General features: G+C 37.4%; 1 protein-coding gene across 2 annotated transcripts in view; it reads right to left on the reverse strand.

The window, feature by feature from the left end:
- BABAM2 (BRISC and BRCA1 A complex member 2) overlaps positions 1 to 22,921 on the reverse strand; it is a 394,176-nt gene that overhangs the window by 296,484 nt on the left and 74,771 nt on the right. For both annotated transcript variants that reach the window (XM_066378625.1, XM_066378624.1), the window contains exon 4: positions 9,702 to 9,796. In XM_066378625.1, coding sequence (XP_066234722.1) covers positions 9,702 to 9,796 — 95 coding nt within the window. The remainder of the gene's footprint in view (positions 1 to 9,701; positions 9,797 to 22,921) is intronic.

A 22,921-nucleotide genomic window follows, 5' to 3' on the forward strand; every position in this document is an offset into this window, starting at 1 on the left:
TCAAATTTATATGCGCATGCACATGTATATATAGTAATAATCCTCTCCTTAATGCTTTCTACAATACATCACGTGACCCAGCAAGTCCACTCTTCAGTATATACCCACCAGAAATGCACACATATATTCACTGAGACATGTACAAATACTCACAGGAACACTATTTACAACAGCAAAAACTGACATATCCAAATGCTGATCAGTAACTGTGGTATGCTCAGTTTACGTGGAATACTATGAGCAGTGAGCATACAACAACAACAAACTAGAGGAGGGAAGCTCACAAATAAATGTTGAGTGAAAAAAGTCAGACATGCAAGTCCATACTTGATTCCATTTGTAGAAAGACCAAAAAGAGGCAAAATTAATAATGGTGATACCAGTCAGCACAGCGTTGACTCTTTCACAGTGAGGGAAGGGGGCATGAGCTGGGCTTCTAGATGCTGGAAATGTCCTATTTCTTGATCGAGGTGCTGGTTAGGTGGTGTGTTTACTTTTTGAAATTCACCACGCTCTACACTTGTGATTTGTATGCTCTTCTGTAGGTATATTATTCTTCAGTAAGTTATACCAAAATATAGAGTACCAGTATTCATAAACAATCAAATATAAGTCCCGGGCACCTACTATAGGTGGGTATGGTAAAGTGCTCCTCCTTTGCGTCCTCACTGCGCCCTACGCACATACTTCTATCCCTGCACGCATCACCATGGCTGCAATTCCACGCCCCTATCTGTCTTAAACACTACGCCCAGTTTGAAGGATAAAGAGGAATCTTTTAAAGGTTTTAAATGAGGCATTAAATAGACATTTGTAAAATGACAGAGAACTCTGTTATAAAAGATGTTAAGGGCCACAGCATATGGAAGTGTTTAGGAACAGGAGCACCACACATCTGGACGGCCTTTTCCAATAGTGAGCCATGCGGTCCAGATCAGCTTCATGCATTCCTTGCATAGAGTTTATACTATATACAGGGCAGGCACACTATTTTGCAAGGACACGTTCAAAAGCTGTCTTTCTATAGGTAGCACAGTGAAGAGCAGGGGAAGAGAAGTGACAAAGTGTTAGTACAACACTTCTTTCTATACTTATATTCCACACACGCAGAACAGAGTCAAGGACCAGCAGTGGGCAGCACCTGCAGCAGCAGGAGGATCCCCTCCCTGAAGACTACTGTCTCAAACACAAAACTGCGCTCACCTTCCTCAAACGAGTAAGTCAGATAGCAGTGGTCTCCAGTCTCGCTATGGTTACAACATGCTCTCTCCTTTAAATTTATGATCCACCCTTCCTCCTTTATGCAACTTTATTTTAAATTAAAGTGAATTATCATTATTTTCAGGGAGAATAATTTCACAATACCCTTCAAGGTAGCCAAATATACCACAGGGTGTTGCAAGAGCAAGGCTGAAAATCACTGCGGCAGAGCGTCTGTTAACTGATTCTTAGCCCCCAAACTTCTCTAAAACGAAATCTTTTCTCCTCTTTTGAAATTTTCACATAAAACATATTTTCTAGTTTCAGAAGCCAAGAAGTCCCTGGAGGAATGCAGAACCCCCGCAGCAACCTGTTTACCTGGCGAACACGTGTCTGCAGACCTCCACGCGCCAGGCACTCGTTTAGGAACTGAAGACAGTAGTGAGCAAGACCAATCCAGCCCTTGGGAAGCTGCCATTCTGTGAAGAAACACGGAGACCCTCTATCCTAGGTGGCCTGGGCTGGTCCTGTCTTACTACTGAAGGGCTACATCTCAAAAACCCTCTCAGCCCCAGGCAGTTGGTCACCCTACCAAAGACAGACACCAACAAATAAGGAACCAAGTTTATCAAATGGTGGTAAGTATAATGAAGAAAATGAAGCTTGATAAAGATGAGAGGGTCATGTCAAAGGTGTTACTACAGTTCCTTATAAGCCTCTGATATGATGACATTTGAAGAAGGAGGGAGCAAGCCCTTCAGAAAACTAGGGCAGAGAGTTCAACGCAGAAGTCAAAGAAAATGATGAACAGCAAGTGAAAAGCCTTACAGTGAGAGTGTGCTTAAATGTCTAAGGAACAGCAGGGAGGCCAGTGTGGCTAGAGAGCAGGAGCAAGGAACAGAATGGAAGGAGACGGATCTAGAGAAGCAACTGAGAGAGAGCTGCAGCTTACCAGCAGCAGCACAGCCATCACCTGGAGTTCGGCACGAGGGCCAGCTTCTTCCTGCTAGTTCTAATCCCATAACTCCAACCCATCATAATTTCCCTTTTACACTATAACAAAGCCTCTGTCTTAATTTACTGATCATCCTCTCTTCTCACACTATATAGTGTCTATGAAAACACTATGTAATTATCCAATAGCACTCCTTTGTAACAATTATTCTAACATTCAATTGTATGCTGCCTTCCTCTATTTGTTTTCATGTATCTGTACCTCCCTGAAATTTAGCTTCTTTGGGGTCAAGTTCCATAGTACACACTGTTGGACACATAGCGCACAATCAATAAACACCCAGAGAGGATTTCCCTCACTTTGTCTTTTGTTGACTTTTAGGCTTTTTCATTGGTAAAGGAGGGCACCGATAGGTCAGCACCTTACTCATAATATGACACATGATACAGTATAGCAAACACATAGAATAGAATACAGTAAAAGTATAGTCACGGACAAATTGACTTATACTGCAGGGGCAACTCTTTAACCAGCAAATGCTTACCACTTGAGGCTCAGAGCTGAAAGGCAAACAGAGAAAAGTTCAAGAAATAACCACTCAAATCAAGAATAACTCTTCTAAATGTCCCTGGAAAATACTTATGGACACAGTTTATCTGGACGATTATCATGTTACTGTTGCATAAATAACTTTATGTGACTACCCTCAAACCAAATGAACTGTTCCCTCTGCTATGCACTCCTATATTTTATTTCCATGATCTTCTCACACTGTCTATTTTGTTATTGTTGCTTTAGTGTGTGTGTGTGTGTGTGTGTGTGTGACAGAGACAGAGAGACAGAGAAAGGGACAGACGGAAAGGAAGGGAGGGAGATGAGAAGCATCAATTCTTCATTGCAGCACCTTAGTTATTCATTGATTGCCTTCTCATATGTGCCTTGACTGGTGGGCTACAGCAGAGCAAGTGACCCTTTGCTCAAGTCAGCAACCTTTGGGCTCAAGCCAGATAGATACCATGAGGTCATGTCTATGATTTCATGCTCAAGCCGGCGACCCTGTGCTCAAGGCAGCAACCCCACGCTCAGGCTGGATGAGCCTACACTCAAGCCAGCAACCTCGTGGTTTTTAACCTGGGTCCTCTACGTCCCAGTCTGATGTTCTAATCACTGAGCCACATCCTGGTCAGGCTCACACTGTCTAAGAGTGAGTCTGTCTTTAATGAACACATCTAGAATAGCACTCAGGCTTTATATCCACTCTTAGGTACTGGGACAAAACTTCCATTATTCTGACTTAAATGCTTTGGTTGAATGAGTTATCAGCATATATCATGCAGAGCACTGAAGCAAATTTTTAACAAATATACTAGAATTGTGAATGTTGACCTTAAAAGTAGATCTCAGAAATACAATAAGCTTATTATAAGACTGTTTCCTTTCTTATCTTAAAAAATGTTTTAAGTTCAATTTATGAGATCAAAAGGAAAGACAATGTCACTATTTTATAATCATATCTCAATATCAAAATCTGTCATCATCTAGCTTCTGCAACAAATTGATTTACCTCAAAGTAGAAAGACAAAGAACATAAGTCCATAAGCATAGATTTGATCAGTAGGAAAAAAAAGTTTATAGCAAATTGTTAGACCTATTAGGTGGCAGGATACACAATCAATATTCAAAAATCAATTGTATTTCTAGACATGAACAATATGAAACTAAAACTAAAATTAACAATTCCATTTACAATAGCATCATAAAGAACAAATTTTGGGGAGTAAATTTAGTAAAAGAAGTGTATCACCAAAAAAAAGAAGTGTAAAACTTTTACTTTGAAAAGTACAAAACATTACTGAAAGATATTAAAGAAGGACTACAGCCCTGGCCGGTTGGCTCAGTGGTAGAGCGTCGGCCTGGCATGTGGAAGTCCCGGGTTCGATTCCCAGCCAGGGCACACAGGAGAAGCACCCATCTGCTTCTCCACCCCTCCTCCTCTCCTTCCTCTCTGTCTCTCTCTTCCCCTCCCGCAGCGAGGCTCTGTTGGAGCAAAGATGGCCCAGGCGCTGGGGATGGCTCCTTGGCCTCTGCCCCAGGCGCTAGAGTGGCTCTGGTCGCAACAGAGCGATGCCCCGGAGGGGCAGAGCATCGCCCCCTGGTGGGCAGAGCGTCGCCCTTGGTGGGCATGCTGGGTGGATCCCGGCCGGGCGCATGTGGGAGTCTGTCTGACTGTCTCTCCCTGTTTCCAGCTTCAGAAAAATACAAAAAAAAAAAAAAAAGAAGGACTACAAAAGTAGAAAGACATTTCATGTTCCTGAACTGGACGACTCGATATTGTTAAGATGGCAATAATCTCTAGCTTGATCTACAGATTCAGCGCAATCCCTATCAAGATGCCACATGGATTCTTAGCAAAAATTTTTGAACAAGCTGACCCTAAAATTAATATGAAAATCTAAGGGACTCATAATAGTCAAAGCAATCTTGGAAAACTCATACTTGCCAATTTCAAAACTTATCACAAAGCCTCAACAATCAATACAGTGTGGTACGGGCAAAAGGTCAAAATGTAGATCAGTGGAACAGAACTGAGAACCCAGAAATAAACCTTCATATTTATAACCCATTAAATTTCAACAAGAATGCAAAGAATTCAACAAGAAAAGTCTTTCCAATCAATTGTGTTGGGAGATCTTGATCTCCACTCGTAAAACATGAAGGAAGGCCCCTACCTCACACCATATACAAAAATTAACTAAAATGGATCAGAGATCTAAATGCAAGAGCATTAAGATGTAAAAATTATAAAAACTCTTCAAGGAAGACATAAGAGTAGGTTTTTATAACCTTGGACTAGGCAATAGTTTCATATATATGAAACCAGAAGCACAAGCAACAAAGTATCAACAGGTAAGTCTGACTTCACAAAAAAATGTAAAACTTTTCTCCTTCAAGCAATACTATCTAGAATGTAAAAAGACAATTCATAGAATATAAGAAAATTTTGGTCAGTCATACAACTGACAAAAAGGACTTGTACCCAGTACATATAAAGAAAAAGAAAGAGAACTCTTATACCTCAACAATAAAAAGACAATAACCCAATATTAAAACTGGCAAAGGATTTAAATTGACATTTCTCCAGAGAAGATATGCAAGTGGCCAATAAATACATGAAAAGATGCAAAACATCATTATGATACACAGCCATCAGGGAAATACAAACCAAACCATAGTGAGATACCACTTCATACCCACTAGGATGGTTATAATTATAAAGACCGATAACAACAAGGTTGGTGAAGAAGCAGAGAAATTGGAACACTGCTACATTGCTGGTGGGTATGTAAAATGGAGCAAGAACTTTGGGAAAAAAGTCTGCAAGTTTCTCAAAAAGTTAAATACAGAGTTATCATTAGACCCTGCAATCCCACTCCTAGGGATATTTCCAAGAGAACTTTTTTAAAAGATCACACAACAGCAAAATTTATAATAGCCCAAAATGTGGAAGCAACCCAAATATCTATCACCTGACAACGGATAAATAAAAGGTGGTATATGCATACAAATGGAATGTTATTTGGCAATTAAAACAATAGTGATATATGATACATTGAAAATAATACACTAAGTGAAAGTCAGTCACAAAAACAAAGAACAAAACAAAACAAAAAACCTCCATACTGTACGATTCCATTTATAAGAAATGCCCAGAACAGGCAAATCCTGATAAACAGAATATAGATTAGTTATTGCCTACAGTGGACAACAAGAAGTTTCTGCTAATGGAGTTTCTTTTACAGATGATGAAAACGTTCTAAATTTGACTGGGGATGGTTGCACAACTCAATGAATATGCTAAAAAACACTCAATTATATACTTTATAAGGGTAAACTGCATGACATATAAATTGTCTCAAATAAAGTTATTATTTTAAAAATTAGAGCTGTTGCCAAAATGAAAAATGATTCCTCACTGGAAATAATGTTAAACATAGGCAAAGGGCCTTCTGTTGGAAATCTTACTGTAAAGATGGATTCAATTAGCAGTTCCCACTAGCAGTTCAGACTAATAAATAAACAAAGGTCACCCAGGGAAGTTAATGAATCTGGCTCCCTAAAGTATCTAATTCAGTTTGTCCACTGGAGTCCCAGAACCTGTATTTTTAACAGGCTCCCTAAATCATTCTAATGTACACCAGAGGTGGGAAGCACTAGACCACTAAGAGCCTAACTCAATGATTTATGACTCCCTGGTATCTGTGAAAGACCTATCTCTAGATCTCATGTCTATTTCCATTCATCTAAGAATCTCAAAGTCCTTAATAGCACTCACCTCCCTGAATGATAAAGGTTTGAGTATAGACAGAGGTGGCTTCGTCTGATAGATTAGAGCACCTCACATATTTATATTAATCTTATCTATATCCTTTATGTAAGCTACTTCAAATCTTGCTTAGAAAGAAACAGGTTTAAATAAATTGAATAAATAAAAGATCACATATTTTCTCTAAAGCTTTACATCTCAAACAGGGATACACTGGACAGTCATTTTTTTCTCGAACATTTATAATTTAATATATTTTATATTAAAAACACAAGTAAATGATAAAATCAAATGCAAAATTGGTGAGAATTTTTAAGATAGAACCCAGAAATTTCAAGGAAACTTTGTATTTACCACAGGAACTCATTTGGACCACACTCTCAGATGCTAAGGGTATAGATTCATTCTCCTCTCCATTAATACTTCAGTGGAAAAATCCAAGACATGTAAGGCACTGTTTTCATTCCATGGGTGGTGAACTATGTAATCCCCATGCATTCAAAACCATATGCAGTGGAGACCAACTGGGTTACTAGTGACAGTGCTCCATGCACTTCAAGAAGGAAGAGGAAAAGTCTGAACTGAATATAACAACTAAAGCATAACCCGTTAATAGTTGAGTGCAAAGTCCTTCAGAGGCATGCAGTGTTCAGGAAAATGTCTGCTGAGGATTGGGCCTTGTCATTGAGCCTGTCCTACTGTGTTAGCCAGATGACAGTGAACACTAAGGGCCCCTCCGGGGCCGTGTGGGCCTCACCCAGCTAGTGGAAGGTAACTTGCTTGCTTATCTAGGCCTGTCCAGCCCATTGGTCCATGAAGAAGCACTGGATAGTCTGCCTGAGGCCTTAGATCTATTATAGCTAAAGAGAAAGTATTCTCTTAGATATGTGATCTTTCTTTTAGATATAGTGCTTTGATTTTTTTTTTTAAGCTGTTCTTTTCCATATAATTTCTCAAAACATTTGTGCTAACTTCTCTCAGGGACAAAATATCAGAAGAGTGTATTTATAATATCAACTCTGACACAATTATATAAATCAATTTCCTCAATACTAAAATAGAAAAGTGGAATAAGAGAAACTTTAAGGTCATTTCTAGCTTTTAAATTCTACAATCTCATGAAACTTGTCAATATTGAAGATATACCTTGCAAATTTTAAAGACAAGAAGCTGTAAGCAATTCCTGGTTTCACAGTGTTTTTTCTTGCATCATCCTAGCTCAAAGCTCCTTGTCTCACCTCTTGCATTTTTGCAACTGACCTCAGTTCTGGTCCTTAATCTCACCTTAATCCATTACATTGACCACATTGCTGTTAAATGACCAATCATCATTTCCTTCAATGATTCTTAACCTAGCTTTCAAGGCACTCTAGTCTTATCCCAATTTATCTTTCTACTTATTTCTTGTCTTTCATATTAACTTACATTTCTTTTTTTTTCTTTTTTTTTGCATTTTTCTGAAGCTGGAAACAGGGAGAGACAGTCAGACAGACTCCCGCATGGACCGGGATCCACCCAGCATGCCCACCAGGGGCGAAGCTCTGCCCCCCAGGGGGCATCGCTCTGCCAAGACCAGAGCCACTCTAGCGCCTGGGGCAGAGGCCAAGAAGCCATCCCCAGCGCCTGGGCCATCTTTGCTCCAATGGAGCCTTGGCTGCGAGAGGGGAAGAGAGAGACAGAGAGGAAGGAGGGGAGGGGGGGTGGAGAAGCAAATGGGCGCTTCTCCTATGTGCCCTGGCCGGGAATCGAACCCGGGTCCCCTCGCACGCCAGGCCGACGCTCTACCGCTGAGCCAACCGGCCAGGGCCTTAACTTACATTTCAGCATCTCCTACAATATATTACACATATCATAACTTCTTCAAATTTGTTGATGTCATTCCCTGTAGTTAAAATACTCTTTCATATTGCCAACTTTTCTTCCTTTCTTCAAAAATGAGTACTAGTCTCACTTCCACTACAAAGCCTTTTCTGACAATCTTCTGTAATGTCCTGAAGCACCTTGCCTATAATACATCTTTGGCATTAACAAATGCTACCCTCCCCCGGGCAGATTTAATGCACAAGAGGTGTGTAGGGAAACTTCAGCCTCATTTTCTCCAGGTTAACCCTTCAGCTTCAACGTGGGGTGAATGTTGACATACAGAATCTAAAAAGGCCATACTTAAACTATAATTTTATTTTTAAAAAATCAGCCAAAGTAACAGTTTAAGTGTAATTATTAGAAATTTAGCAACAAACCCAATTTGCTCTTGCCGACCATATTTTTACAGCTGTTAAAAATTTTAAGATAATTCTTGAGGTTTGGATTAAAACTTCCTATTTAAACTTCTCTTTTCTTAAAAAAAAAAAAAAAAAAAAAGAGAGAGAGAGAGGTGGGGCAAAATTTCAAAGTAAGTCACCAAAACTTTAAATTACAAAATTTAACTGAAAACAAAAAAATTCCAAAAAAACAAAACAAGGAAGATAGTCTTGAATGACAATAAAACTTCTTAATAGAATAGGCCTCATGGCAAAATCAAACTTGGGAAGGAAAGAGATGTTTTGTCTGGTCAGACTTTTTAAACAAAATGGCATGTTTTTCTCCACCAGCCGTGCAAAACACACAATTTTTATATAAACCGTATGTGCTCTGACAAGTACCACCACCCCTTTCTCTGCCTTAATTCCAGAGATATTTTACTTCAACTGCAAAGTTTTTGGTCTTGCTTAATAAAGAACACTGAATCTGGTGTTTACCCTGCTGATAATAATTCTGGGACAATGTGGACACAAGTCTAAATTCGCCACTTTCACTTACATTACAAAAAAAAGGGGAGGGGGCCTCTTGAAGAGCCAAAAAACACTCCCCTAACAAGCTCTGTGATGAAGTGTTAGTAAACATTAGAAAATTGATTGCAGGCATGAAATATTAAGTTAAAACAAAGAAAATGTTTTCAACATGTCTCCTTAGGCTGAAGTAAAATGTTTTAACCAATATGCTAGAGACATTCATTAATTCAAAATAGTCTGAAAGTAAAACTGCCATAAAAAAAACCTTCTTATTTAAACTATTTTAGCATATAAAGAGCTGGACAGAACAGAGCTGTTACCCAGAACAGAGAAAAAAGGAGGTGGGAAAAAGTCCACGTTTTGCAAGTTTATCTATTAAGCAATTGTCAAAAGCTAATTTTATTTTCTTTCAACAAATAAAGAGCATCCGAAGGAGCCCACAGTCACTCACGTGCAGAGCTGAGGGGTCTGGCAGGAACTCAGCATCTTCTCCAAAGATGAAGTCGGGGGGCAGCTCAGGGTACTGTGCATTGAAAATGATATCCCCTGAAACAAAAGATAATGTCAGGCCCTTCTTACTCCTTGTTGCTGTATTAATGTTTTGAGGAATGCATCAAAAAAAGCTTTAGAAAATTTATATTAGTTTAACAACAAAAAAAAATTGAAAAATACTTTCTGAATGATCAACAAAAGAACTGATACCCTCTTTTAAATTAACATCCACAACACACAATCAAATATTTTCATCTCCTAACACACTATAAATATAAATACTCAAGAAGAAAAGTATAAGTAGCCACATACAAACTACATGGAGATTTTTTTTACAGGGAATGTTACTGTCCAATCACTGCCTGCTAATTAAGGGGCCTTTATGGAGGACTGATTCTCTAAAGATACAGTCCTTTCCTTGAAGAAATTAAACATACAAACTTTTGGTATAATGGAAATAAACATTTGGCTTGAAGTAAGATAAAAAAAAAAAAAGGTTTATATCCACAAGGTCTCCTAATTATTACTCAAGTCATCTTGGGCAAGTTGTAACTTCTTTAGACTTCAGTTTCCTCATCAGTAAAAGGGGGACATAACTATATTACTACTAACACCACAGATGTGTTGTGAGGATAAAAAACCACTATGTACTAGTGTGGTGCTTGGTACATAGCAAGCACTTGGTAAGTGATACGGGAATACTACTGCTATTACTAGTATTATTTTGAAACATTAGACAAACTACAATGTCTCCTTAGCAATTTGTGTTGTAAATTCTTCTACCTCTCTGTTCCTTTCTTGTCTCCTTCTTTACCTCCTTTTCCCCTCTTCTCACCCCAAGAATCAGTCCTCATCATTCTGCTACTGCAAATAAGCAGATTAGTATACCAGTAATTAACACACATATATTGGGGTCTAGTGTGTAAGAATATGTGTACTTGTGTACATGCATACCACTATACCCATGCACACACATATTATATCAGTCCAGTCATTTTTACTGCTCATGGTGATAACCAAATTAAAACATTGAGACTTTGTTCTCATTTGAACCTTTCTGTCTTTGATTATGTACTATGTATTTCAATGTTAAACTCAACAAGTCTAAAAACATGACCCTCACTGTCCCTTTTCTCACGCCTCTCTTCCCCTAGCTGACATCCTTACTTCAAGGGATGGTGCTTAATCATTATGCTGAAATTTCAGTATTATCTTCAACCTTACCTATACCTTTTATACTCACAAAAAACAATGTTTCTCATATGGATATTTCCTACTGCTAACAGCTCTCTCCAGGCCCAGATGACCTAGTCCATATTTCATGCATCCAATGAACATTACATTTGAACTTTGCTCTAGGTACTATGCTAAGCATTAAAGATAAACAAAGAACTCTGCTCCTAAGAGTTGGTAAGACTAGAAGAATTAAATTATTACTATATCATCTTAAATGGTCTGATTCCAGTTTCCCTCCAGCCCATAATACATATTATCACTAAGTAAATCTTCCTAAAGTACTTCTTTACCCCAAAACTTCCTAGTTTAGCCCTTGCCATACAGCTTGGTTGGTTGGAGTGTTGTCCAGAAGCACAGAGACTGCCAGTTCGATCCCCAGTCAGGGCATGTATGGGAGCAGTTCGATGTTCGGGTCTCTCTTACTAGCTCAAAAAATGTGACTGATTCTCTAATGTCAAATGGAGTAAGGGCACACTTTTCCAAATGACATTTAAGGTTTCCAAAATATGATGATTCTATTTATTGGTCCATCCTTCTATCTACTAGCCAATACCAATCTTCTATTCCAATCAATATAATCTACTTGCTGACCTCCAAATACTATATCATGTGTTTGAAATGTTCTTTGCCCTTGTTCAGTTCCTACCCATCTATTTTTTTCTTTTGAGAGAGAGAGAGAGAGAGAGAAAGGAAGAGAAAGGGGGATAGAAGAGAGATGAGAAGCACCAACTCACAGTTGCTTCATTTTAGTTACTTATTGATTGCTTCTCATATGTTTCTTGATCAAGGGCTCAAACCAAGCCAGTAACCCCTTGCTCAAGCCAGCGACTTTGGGCTTCAAGCCAGAGACCTGGGGCTCAAGCCAGCAACCCTGGGATCATGTCGATGATCCTGCACTCAACCCTGCAATCCTGCACTCAAGCTGGTGACTCTGCACTCTAGCCAAGGGGCCTGTGCTCTAGCCAGTGACCTCGGGGTTTCAAATGGGCCCTCAACATCCTCAGCCAACACTCAACCTACCATGCCACCACTAGTTGGGCTCTTACCCATCCTTTATGAGCCACTTACTTACCTTTTCTTGCATAAAGACTTCCCTAACAAATCCAGAACAAACTGATCATTGTTACTTCTGAAATTCAACAATACTAATTGGTTATGCCATTCACTTGAGTATTGAAATATAGTCATATTATGTTTCACTAATTTTTAAAATTTATAATAAACACATGCTACAGTGTGAGATGCTGTGATACCCATTATGTCAATACAAAGATGGTTCTCCTCAAGAGCTTACATTTCGTCGTAAGAGAAGACATACACAGAACCACAAATACACAGCAGTCTAAGGTAAATACATGGACTTGATCTTCCTAAATATCTTGTAAGCCTTCAGAAAATAAACATGCTCTTATATTTATTTCATGTCTCCAACAAGGCAAAATTCAACACATATAAAGTAGTTTCAAGAAATGCTCAATATATGAAAAAAATTCTATTCTCTACATTAAATACCTAAGCACTGAGAAATTCTACAGTAAAAAATAAAGTATAAAGGAATTATTACTTCTGCCACTTTCTGTAGGGAATAAATTTGAGCAAGAATATATCCTTCAGAAGTTGGGTAAAGACTTAAATTATCAAAAGTCAGTATAATCACACCTCTTACCCTACCCCCTATCATCATCACTCGTTTTCAACTATATCTATTATGAATTATAAAATCTCTTCAACTATAAAGCATTAAGCCAAGCCAAAACACAGAAGAACTAATGAAGGTAACAAGAATGCCCTGGTTACTCATTCTTATTCAACTATATCCAGCACGCACAATTCCTTAGGAGGACATGTACATTAGAGATATGTTGGCTTACTTTATGACTTTTAGAAAAAAATTCATGAAGTTAATAAAGCAAAGGCATTAAAGTTTTGGGAAAAACCAAGCTAGAATATATTGTGCCTTGATGCTCAAAACATAAATAGCATACTAAATTCCAATAGAAAATATTGTATTATTTTTGTTTCTACTAAAGACACAAAGCTGGATTTTCAAGTTCTCAAAGGAGCACTGTCAGTAATACATATTTCCAAACCACTAAACATTAAAAATCTGATCCAAGGATATTCACTCTTGCCAGTTCTATTAAATATTGTACTGGAATTTCTTCTAGCCAGGGCACTTAGGCAAGAAAAAGAAATGAACAGCATCTAGATTAGATGTAAAATAAATTATAAAACAAAAATGTGAGAACAGCATGGTTGCAAGATACAGGACAAATGTATAAAATCAACTGCATTTCTATACATTACCAATGAACACTCTAAAAATAAAATTAAGAATACAATTTCATGCTCTGGCCTGATAGAGTGTCATCCCAAAGCACAGAGGTTGCCAGTTCAATCCCTGGTCAGGGCACATACAAGAACAGATCTATGTTCCTTTCTCTATCTCTCTCTCACTCTCTTTCTCTCCCCTCTTCCTTTATCTCTAAAAGTAATAAATTAGAAAAAAAATATATTTTAAAAAATAAAATAAGGCCCTGGCCAGTGGCCCAGTAGATAGAGGATTGGGCCAGCATATGGACATTCCAGGTTCAATTCCTGGTCAGGGCACCCCAGGAGAAGCAACCATCTGCTTCTTTCCCCTGCCTCTACCCCTTCTCTCCCTCTTTCTCTCCCATAGTCAGTGGTTCAATTGGCTTGAGCGTGGCCCTGGGCACTGAAGATAGCTCGGCTGGTCTGAGCAGGTCAGCCTCAGGGCTAAAATTAGCGCAGTACTCAAGCAACAGCCCCAGATGGGGTTGCCGAGTAGATCCCGGTTGGGGAGGAGGGGCATGCAGGAGTCTGCCTCACTATCTCCTCTCCTCTCATCCTAATTAATTAATTAAAACTTTCATTTACAATAGAATCAATAACAATAAAATACTTAGGAATAAATTTAACAAAAGAAATATAAGTTAAAACCTGCAAAATATTGTTCAAAAATGTTAAAGAAGGCCTACATAAATGGGAAGATATCTCATGTCCATGGATCAGAAGACTTAATATTGTTAAGTCTTCTTTTGCTATCTAAATTAATCTACAGGTTCATAAAATCCGTATCAAAATCTCTGCTTCACTTTTTTTGCAGAAATTGACAAGCCAATTCTAAAATTCATATGGAAATGAAAGGGATCCAGAATGGCCAAAAAGCAATCTTGAAAAAGCAAAGATGGAGGACACACACTTCCCAATTCAAAACTTATTCTCAATTCAAAGCCACAGTAATCAAGACATTATGGTACTGGCATAAGGAGAGACAATCTGATCAAGGGAAGAGAATTCACATTTATAGATAATTGGTTTTGACAGGGGTGCCAAGGCAATTCAATGGGGCAAAGAGAGAGAGACTATAATGAGTGTTGGCGAGGTTTCGGAGAAATTGGAATCCCTGTGAACCACTGGTGGGAACGCAAAATGGTGTAGCCACCATGCAAAACAATATGGCAGAGCCTCAAAATTTTTAAAATAGAATCACAATATAACTCAGCCATTCCACCCTGGGTATATACTCAAAAAAAGTGAAATCAGTATTTCAAAGAGATATTTGTACACCCATGTTCACAGCAGGATTGCTCACAATGAAAGCAACCCAAGTGGCCATTGACAGCTAAACAGATAAACACATACAATGGAATACTATTCAGCCGTAAGAAGGGGTATTCTGACATATGCTACAACATGAGTAACCCTTGAGAATGTTATGATGAGCAAAGTAAGCCAATTACAAAAAGACAAATACTGTATGATTCCAATTACATGAGGTACCTAGAGTAGTCAGATTCACAGAGACAGAAAGAAGAGTGTTTGCAAGGGCAAGGAGGAAAGGAAAATGGGGAGTTGTTAATAGGTACAAAGCCTTAGTTTTGCAGATGAAAAGAGTTAGGAGATTGGCTACACAACAATATCAATGTACTTAACACTACTGAAATGTATGTTTAAAAAATGATTAAGGCCCTGGCTGGTTGGCTCAGCGGTAGAGCGTCGGCCTGGCGTGCAGGGGACCTGGGTTCGATTCCCGGCCAGGGCACACAGGAGAAGTGCCCATTTGCTTCTCCACCCCTCCGCCGCACCTTCCTCTCTGTCTCTCTCTTCCCCTCCCGCAGCCAAGGCTCCATTGGAGCAAAGATGGCCCGGGCGCTGGGGATGGCTCCATGGCCTCTGCCTCAGGCACTAGAATGGCTCTGGTTGCAACAGAGCGGTGCCCCAGATGGGCAGAACATCGCCCCCTGGTGGGCATGCCGGGTGGATCCCGGTTGGGTGCATGCAGGAGTTTGTCTGACTGCCTCCGCATTTCCAACTTCAGAAAAATACAAAAGAAAAAAAAAAAGATCCAAGAGAGTTCATTTGCCCCTTCCACCATATGAGGTTACAAGGAGAAAATAGACTGAACCAGGAAGCTGACCCTCACCAGACACTGAATCTGCAACATCTTGATCTCAAACTTCTCAGCCTTCAGAACTATGAAAAATAAATGTTTGTTGTTTAAATCATTCAATGTATAATACTTTGTTAGAGCAGCCCAAACAGACTAAGATAGAGTCTTTTCAGCAAATAGTGCTGGGACAATTGGATATCCCCATGCTAAAGAATGAACTTGAACTAACACACAACATATACCAACACTAACTCAAAATCGATCAAGGATCTAAATGTAAGAGCAAAAACTGTAGAATGCTGTGAGGAAAACATAAGATCTTTATAACTAGGCAGTGTTTTCTTACATAAGAAATCAAAAACGTAAGAAACAAAAGAAAAACCAAATAAGCTGGATATCACAAAAATTTTTAATTTTTGTCCTTCGAGGACACTGTCTAGAAAGTGAAAAGAAAACTCACAGAATAGGAGAAAATATATGACTTGGCAAATCATATCTGATAAAGAACTTGTACACAGACTATAAAAGGTACTCTTATACCTCAACAATAAAAAGATAAATAACCCAATTTAAAAATGGACAACAGATTTGAGTAGGTATTTCTCTAAAGGAGATACAAGCATATGAAAAGATGTGCAACACTATTAATCATTAAGGAAATCAAAATCAAAACCACATGAGATACCATTGCATACCCACTATGATGGCTACAATCAAAATGACATACAATAGTAGGTCTTGGTAAGGATATGGAGAAACTGGAACACTCACTCACTGCTGCTGGGAATAGAAAATGGAACCACCACTTTGGAAAACAGTTTGGCAGTTCCTCAAAATGTTAAACATACAGTTATCTTATGACCTACCAATTCCACTCCTAGATAGATACTCAAGAAAAATGACAACACAGTCACACAAAAGTCTGCACATGGATCTTTATAGCAGCATTATTCACAATGGACAAAAAGTAGAATCAACCCAATGTTCATCAACCTAAGAATGAATAAATAAAATGTGATATATAGTGTAATAACATTCAACTATCTAAAAATAAAAAGGGTACTATTACATGGTACAATGTGGATGAATCTTTAAAACTTTATGCTAAATAAAAACAGCCAGACACAAAAGGCCATATATTGTATGATCATTGCATAATTTCATTTACATGAAATGTTCAGAATGTGTAAACCCATAGAGACAGAAAGTAGATTAATGGTTGCCAGCCAGTGGCTGTAAAAGGAGAAAATGGGGAGTGTCTGCTAGTGAATACAAGGTTTAATTTTGTGGTGATGAAAATGTTCTGAAGTAGCCTAACCTGTGGTGGCAGAGTGGATAAAGCATTGACCTGGAACGTTGGGGTTGCAGGTTTGAAATTCCGAGCTTGCCTGGTCAAGGCACATAAGAGAGTCAACTATCAATACAATGAGTTGATGTTTCCTGCTCCTACCCCACTTCTCTCTCTCTCCTCTCTCTCTCTCTCTCTCTCTCTCTCTCTCTCTCTCTCTCGCCTCTCTCTAAAATCAATAAAATCCTTTTTTAAATGTTCTGGAATAGTGTTGACAGTTGCACAACTCTGTGAATGCATTACAACCACTGAATTGTATACTTCAAAGAGCGAATAGTATGGTATGTAAATTATATCTCAATAAAGCTGTTATTTTTTTAATGTGATGCAAAAATTTGTCCCACTTTAATCTTAACTTAAATAAATTAGAAAAGCACTTACTCAACGATTATAAGTAAATTTATATTTTATAAATAAAATCATCTTTAAAATGCAATTAGGGAGTTCTCCATTTCAAAAAACTCTGCAATGAGCCCTTTTTAAAAACAAAGAGTATTTTTTAAGATAAATACTTATAAAGATCTTTAATTTTTAAGAAGTTCCCAAATGGATCCTTTTAAAGGAGAATACTGGGGAAGTTTTTTTTTACTTTAGTTTAGTTGATTTCTTTTTATTTTAAAGCAGCCAAAAGTATTTGAACACACAATTTTTAAAATAAACAATGTATACCAAATTATCATCCCCTCACCTGAGAGGATCTTTTAGAGAGAAAGAGAGAAATTACTATATTGCATAGAGTAAAAACATTATACAAGTATTTTTCCAAACAAAAAAGTAAATTTAAATATCTTTCAGAATCTCACACTTTTACATTTCAGAATTTCTTACCTTCAACCTTAAAGATCTCCTGAAACACTGCTCGATACTCTATAGCCTCTCTGTCATAAAATGTGGCATTGTTTTCTTGCTATGGAAAGCAGTCAGTAAATCAGTCAAGAGCATTTATTAAAAACCCACCACGCACAGATGGTGGACACCTGGGGACTTATATGGGAAGCAGAAAACATAGTACCTGACCTCAAGGTGGAGATGCTGGAGAAAAGACCAACACAAATCACACAGAAGAGCAATAGCAGCGCACTTCCTTTATTTCACCCCAGAGGAGATGAAAAGAACACAGAGTACAGACTCCTTGGATACTGCTCCCTTCAACTTTTCATAAAAAAGAAGAAGAGTAGGCAAGAGAACAAAGAAATAAAAAAAGGATCAGAGGTGGCAAGGTGAGGTGAAAAAAAAAGTAAAGAAACAAAACACCTACAATAGCTAGCAGTTGTGACCACCTTAAAAAAAAATGGGGGTTTCAAGTTTTATTCTTCATCACGCCCTGAAAACTGCCAGGGACCGATGGGGCAGAGGTTCCTCTTAAAAAAGACTCATTTTTAATGTTTCATAATATGACACATACATGAAATAGTGAAATTCCAGACGCAAGGCCATTTTTATTGACACACTGTGCCTCGGAGGCTGACACTCTTTAGAGCAGTGGTCCCAACCCCTGGGCCGCGGACCGGTAGCGGTCCGTGGGCCATTTGGTACTGGTCCGCAGAGGAAGAATAAATAACTTACATTATTTCCGTTTTACTTATATTTAAGTCTGAACGATGTTTTATTTTTTAAAAATGACCAGATTCCCTCTGTTACATCCGTCTAAGACTCACTCTTGACGCTTGTCTTGGTCACGTGATACATTTATCCATCCCACCCTAGAGGCCGGTCTGTGAAAATATTTTCTGACATTAAACCGGACCGTGGCCCAAAAAAGGTTGGGGACCACTGCTTTAGAGGACTTCGGCATCATGTCAGGGAGGTCCACTCACCAGCTCCGCAGAGTGAACCATAGTCCCACTCCCTAGTTACAGAAGGAACACAGCTTATCCACAGGCTCCTTTCCTTATTCTTACCACTAACGTATCATGTTATTTCATCTATCTTAAAATTTAAATAACTGCCAGGAATATATAGTTACAAATAAACAACTCAAATGGAAAATAACTGGACTTTTGCCAGTGATGGAAAAATTATTCCTATGAGTTGCTACAAAAAATGATTACTTACTGAGACTCCAAGTATAGAAAGTAAGGGTTAGATAAGAATCTTGTGGAAATGCCAGGCTAAAGGAGATTCTCAATAGGAAAGTAGGTTCAAACAATAACTTGACAAAAGACTTTGGAGAGGTGACTCATTTCCAAGAGTTAGTTCTCTTGACAGGGTTTCCTTACACTGAAATATAATCTCTCTTTCTTTCTCTCTCTCTGTCTTAAAATTTCATCCACTGGTTCTTAGAAATTTATGGAACAATTCTAGCTTCACTTTAATATCGTAGCCCCTTCTACTCCCTTTTCGGCATTTCTTGTGACCTCTCTTTCAACTCCACCATGAGTCACCTTTGACCAGGTTAAATATCCCAGTTTCTATCACTATTCATCATATGACTTGGTCTCAATTTCCTTTATCATCCATTCCTCTCTTTTCTGCAGATGTACTAGTTTGTCTACAATCCTCTTGGAAGATAATACCCAAACTAACCATAAGATTCCAGGTGTGCTCTAAAGAGCACAGAATCAAGTTCAAAAATCCATGTCTTCACTTTAGATACTAAAGTCATATTTAAAAATCCAGTGCAAATTGAAATAGCTTTCTTTGGGAGGCACACCAATGTCAACTTGTATTATACTTCCTATCAACCAAGAGCCCAAGACTTAACTATTGTTAAGCCACATGTTCTTCATTCTTAACTTGGACAGCTACATTTCAGAATCTATTTCAGGATTTTAAATTTATCCCTACTATATTTCAATATTGTTAGATTTACCTCTCTATTCACAGCCCATCATAATATTCTTAGATTCTACTGCAATTTTGGGATGGCACACCTGGTTTCAAGTTATAAACAGATAGGCTAAACATGCTTCTGGAAAACGCTCTCTCTCTCTGGCAGACACAGTTCAATTAATCAGTACCCCCTGGGTGCAATCATTTACACAATAATATTTACCCAACAATACTACAAACCCAGAACATTCATTACATGGATATCACAAAGAAATTTATCAAGTGCTTCAAAGATATAGTCTGTTTTCCCTACACATTCAGATTACCGCCAAGGATTGCATTGTCCAGCACGCTTTTTGTCTTGAGACGTATTTCTTTTTCTATATCAAGGAAAAAAGACTATAAAAATGATCATATCTGAGAGTTGACATAATTTGTATGATACAGGCCCTCAAAAAATATCTGTAAAAGATGAAAAGTGGAGGGAAATTAAATTTAGGTCATTTAAATTGGCCTCCTTTCCTTATAAGACTTCCTAACTATCAGATCTCTAGACTGAGATCACATCTAACCCTCTTTCGCATTTCTAGTATCTGAAGCTGAGCTGTACAACAAAAGTATAATACAATTTATATACACAATTTAAAACTTACTAGTAGCCAAATGAAAAGAGTAAAAAGAAAAGGTCAAAATTAGATTTTTAAGTATTTTTTTAATTTTATGTACAGTAAAATTCACTTTTTGAGTACAGTTACGAGTTTTATAACGTGTAGGTTCACATGCACAGATGAGTCAACATCACCAAAATTAGGATACAGACAATTCTATAACCCTCCCAAATTTCCTCTTGCTATCCCTTTGTAATTAAACCTTCCCACCATCACTCATCACTGGCAACCTCTAATCTGCTTGCTCTCTGTCCCTTCAGTTTCGCATTTTCCAGAATGTCATATAAATGGAATCATATAGTATGTAAGCTTTTTAAATTGGCTTCTTTCACCTGGCATAAGGTATTTAGAATCAACCAAATGTATCAATACATGTAAGTGTATGTATCAATAGTGTGTTCCTTCTTATAGCTGACTATTCCATTGTATGGATGTAGCACAAGGTGTTTATCTGTTTACCCAAAGAAGGACATTTGAGTCAGTTCTGTTTTTGATTATGAGTAATGTTGCTACAAACATCCATGTACATGTTTTTATGTGAACATAAAATTTCTATTTCTAGATATGATTAACATTTCTAGATAAATACTTCAGAGTGAGTTCACTAGGTCATATGAAGAAGTATATCTTTAACCCTAAAACAAACTGCCAAACTTTTCCATAATAGCTGTTACATTTAACAGTCACACAAGCAAGGCATGAGAGTTCCAATTGCTACACATTCTCACCTACACCTGATATGGTCCATTTGTTGCTGCCATTGTCCTTATTGTTTTTAGGTGTGTCATGACATCTCATTATGGTTTAATCTACATTTCCCTAACGGCTAATGAAGTTGAGCATCTCTTCATAAGCTTTGTGCTATCCATATACCTTCTCTGGTGGAGTATCTGTTTAAATCTTTTGCCCATTGTTTTTTTATTCAGTTGTTTTTTTTCTTATTGCTGACTTTTCAGAGCTCTGTATATGTTCTGGAAATCTGTCCTCTGCCAGAGATGTTATTTTGCAAGTATTTTATCCCACTGTGCCTTATGTGTTCATTCCCTGAACAGTATCTTCAGCAGAGCAAAAGTTTTTAAATTGGTGAAATCTAATTTATTAATTTTTTTCTTTGATGAATTGTTTTTGAGGTTAGTTGTATCTAAAAATTCATTGCCTAACTGAAGTCACAAAGACACCCTCTTATATTGTCTTTTCAGTTTTACAGTTTGAAATTTTACATTTCAGAATGTGAGTCATTTGGTTTACTTTTTTGTACATGATTTAAGATAAAGGTAAAGATCTTTTTTTTCCTTTTGCATATGGATACCCAATTGTTCTAGCACCACTTGCCAAGAAGATTACCCTTTTTCCATTGATGTGCTTTCGCATAATTGTGAAAAATCAATTAATCATATTTACATGTTCTATTATATACCTTTCAATTTAGTTTTATTGATCTGTGTCTATTCTTTTGCCAGTACTACACTACCCTTGAAAATAAGTCTTAAAATTTATTAGTCTGACTTATGCAACTTTGTTCTTTTCAAAATTATTTTGGCTATTTGAGTTCCTTTGCCTTTCTAAATAAACTTTAAAATTGTCTTGTCATATCTACAAAATCCTACTGGCATATTGATTGCACTAAAACTATAGATTAACTAAGAGAAAACTGACTTCTTAAATATATTCAGCTATATTTTTCATTTATTGAGAATTTTTTATTTCTTACATCTGATAGATCCTGAACATATCTTCCTAGATTTATAAATAAATATCTCTTTTTCTTTTCTTTTTCTTAAAGAGGGTAGCTATTATAATGGCATTATTTGTAAATTTTGTTTCCTATTGTTCTTGCTAGTACAAAAAAATATGATTGATTTTCCAATGTTGACCTTGTATCATGTAACCCTGGAAAACTCATTTATTCATTCTAGAAATTTTCTGAAAATTCCTTAGGATTTTCCACCTAGACAGGCATGTCATATGTGAATAGAGGCATTTTTATTTCTTTCCAATCTGTATGCATTTTATTCCTTTTTCTTGCTTTATTACAATGTCTGTGACTTTCAGTATAATGTTATATAGTAGCTGTGAAACTAAACATCTTCACCTTTTTCTCAATCTTAGGGAAAAAGCATTTAGTCTTTCACCACATATGACATTAGTTGTAACTTTTATATAGATGTCCTTTATTGGGTTTAGGTTGAGGAAATTCCCTTCTATTCCTAGTCTGCCAAGAGTTTTTATCATGAACAGATTTTGAATTTTCTTCAATGTCTTTTCTGCATCTATTGATATGATCATATGGTTTCTCTGTATTAGTCTATAAATATAGAAAATAATATTGATTGATTTTCAAGTGCTGAATCTGTCACTTATTCCCAGGAGAAAACCCACATGGTCACAATGCATTTTTTTCTGCTGAATTTAATTGCAAATATTTTTTGAAAAGTTTTTCTTCTCTCTTCACATGAGGGATATTGGTTTACAGTTTGTTTTGTTTTTCTTGTACTTTCTCTGACTGGCTTTGGTAACAGAAGAATGCTGACCTTATAAAATGAGCTCGGAAATTTCGTGTCTACTTCAATTTTTGGAAGAAATTGTATAGAATTGGTGCTATTTACTCCTTAAATGTTTGGTAGAATTCACCTGAAACAATTTGAGCCTAAAGTTTTACTTTTGAAAGTTGTTTTATTAACTATTAATTCAGTTGTTTTAACAGATATAGGACTATTCAGAATATCTATTTCTTTTTGAGT

This window comes from Saccopteryx leptura, chromosome 3, assembly GCF_036850995.1.
Source record: "Saccopteryx leptura isolate mSacLep1 chromosome 3, mSacLep1_pri_phased_curated, whole genome shotgun sequence".
Taxonomy (NCBI): domain Eukaryota; kingdom Metazoa; phylum Chordata; class Mammalia; order Chiroptera; family Emballonuridae; genus Saccopteryx; species Saccopteryx leptura.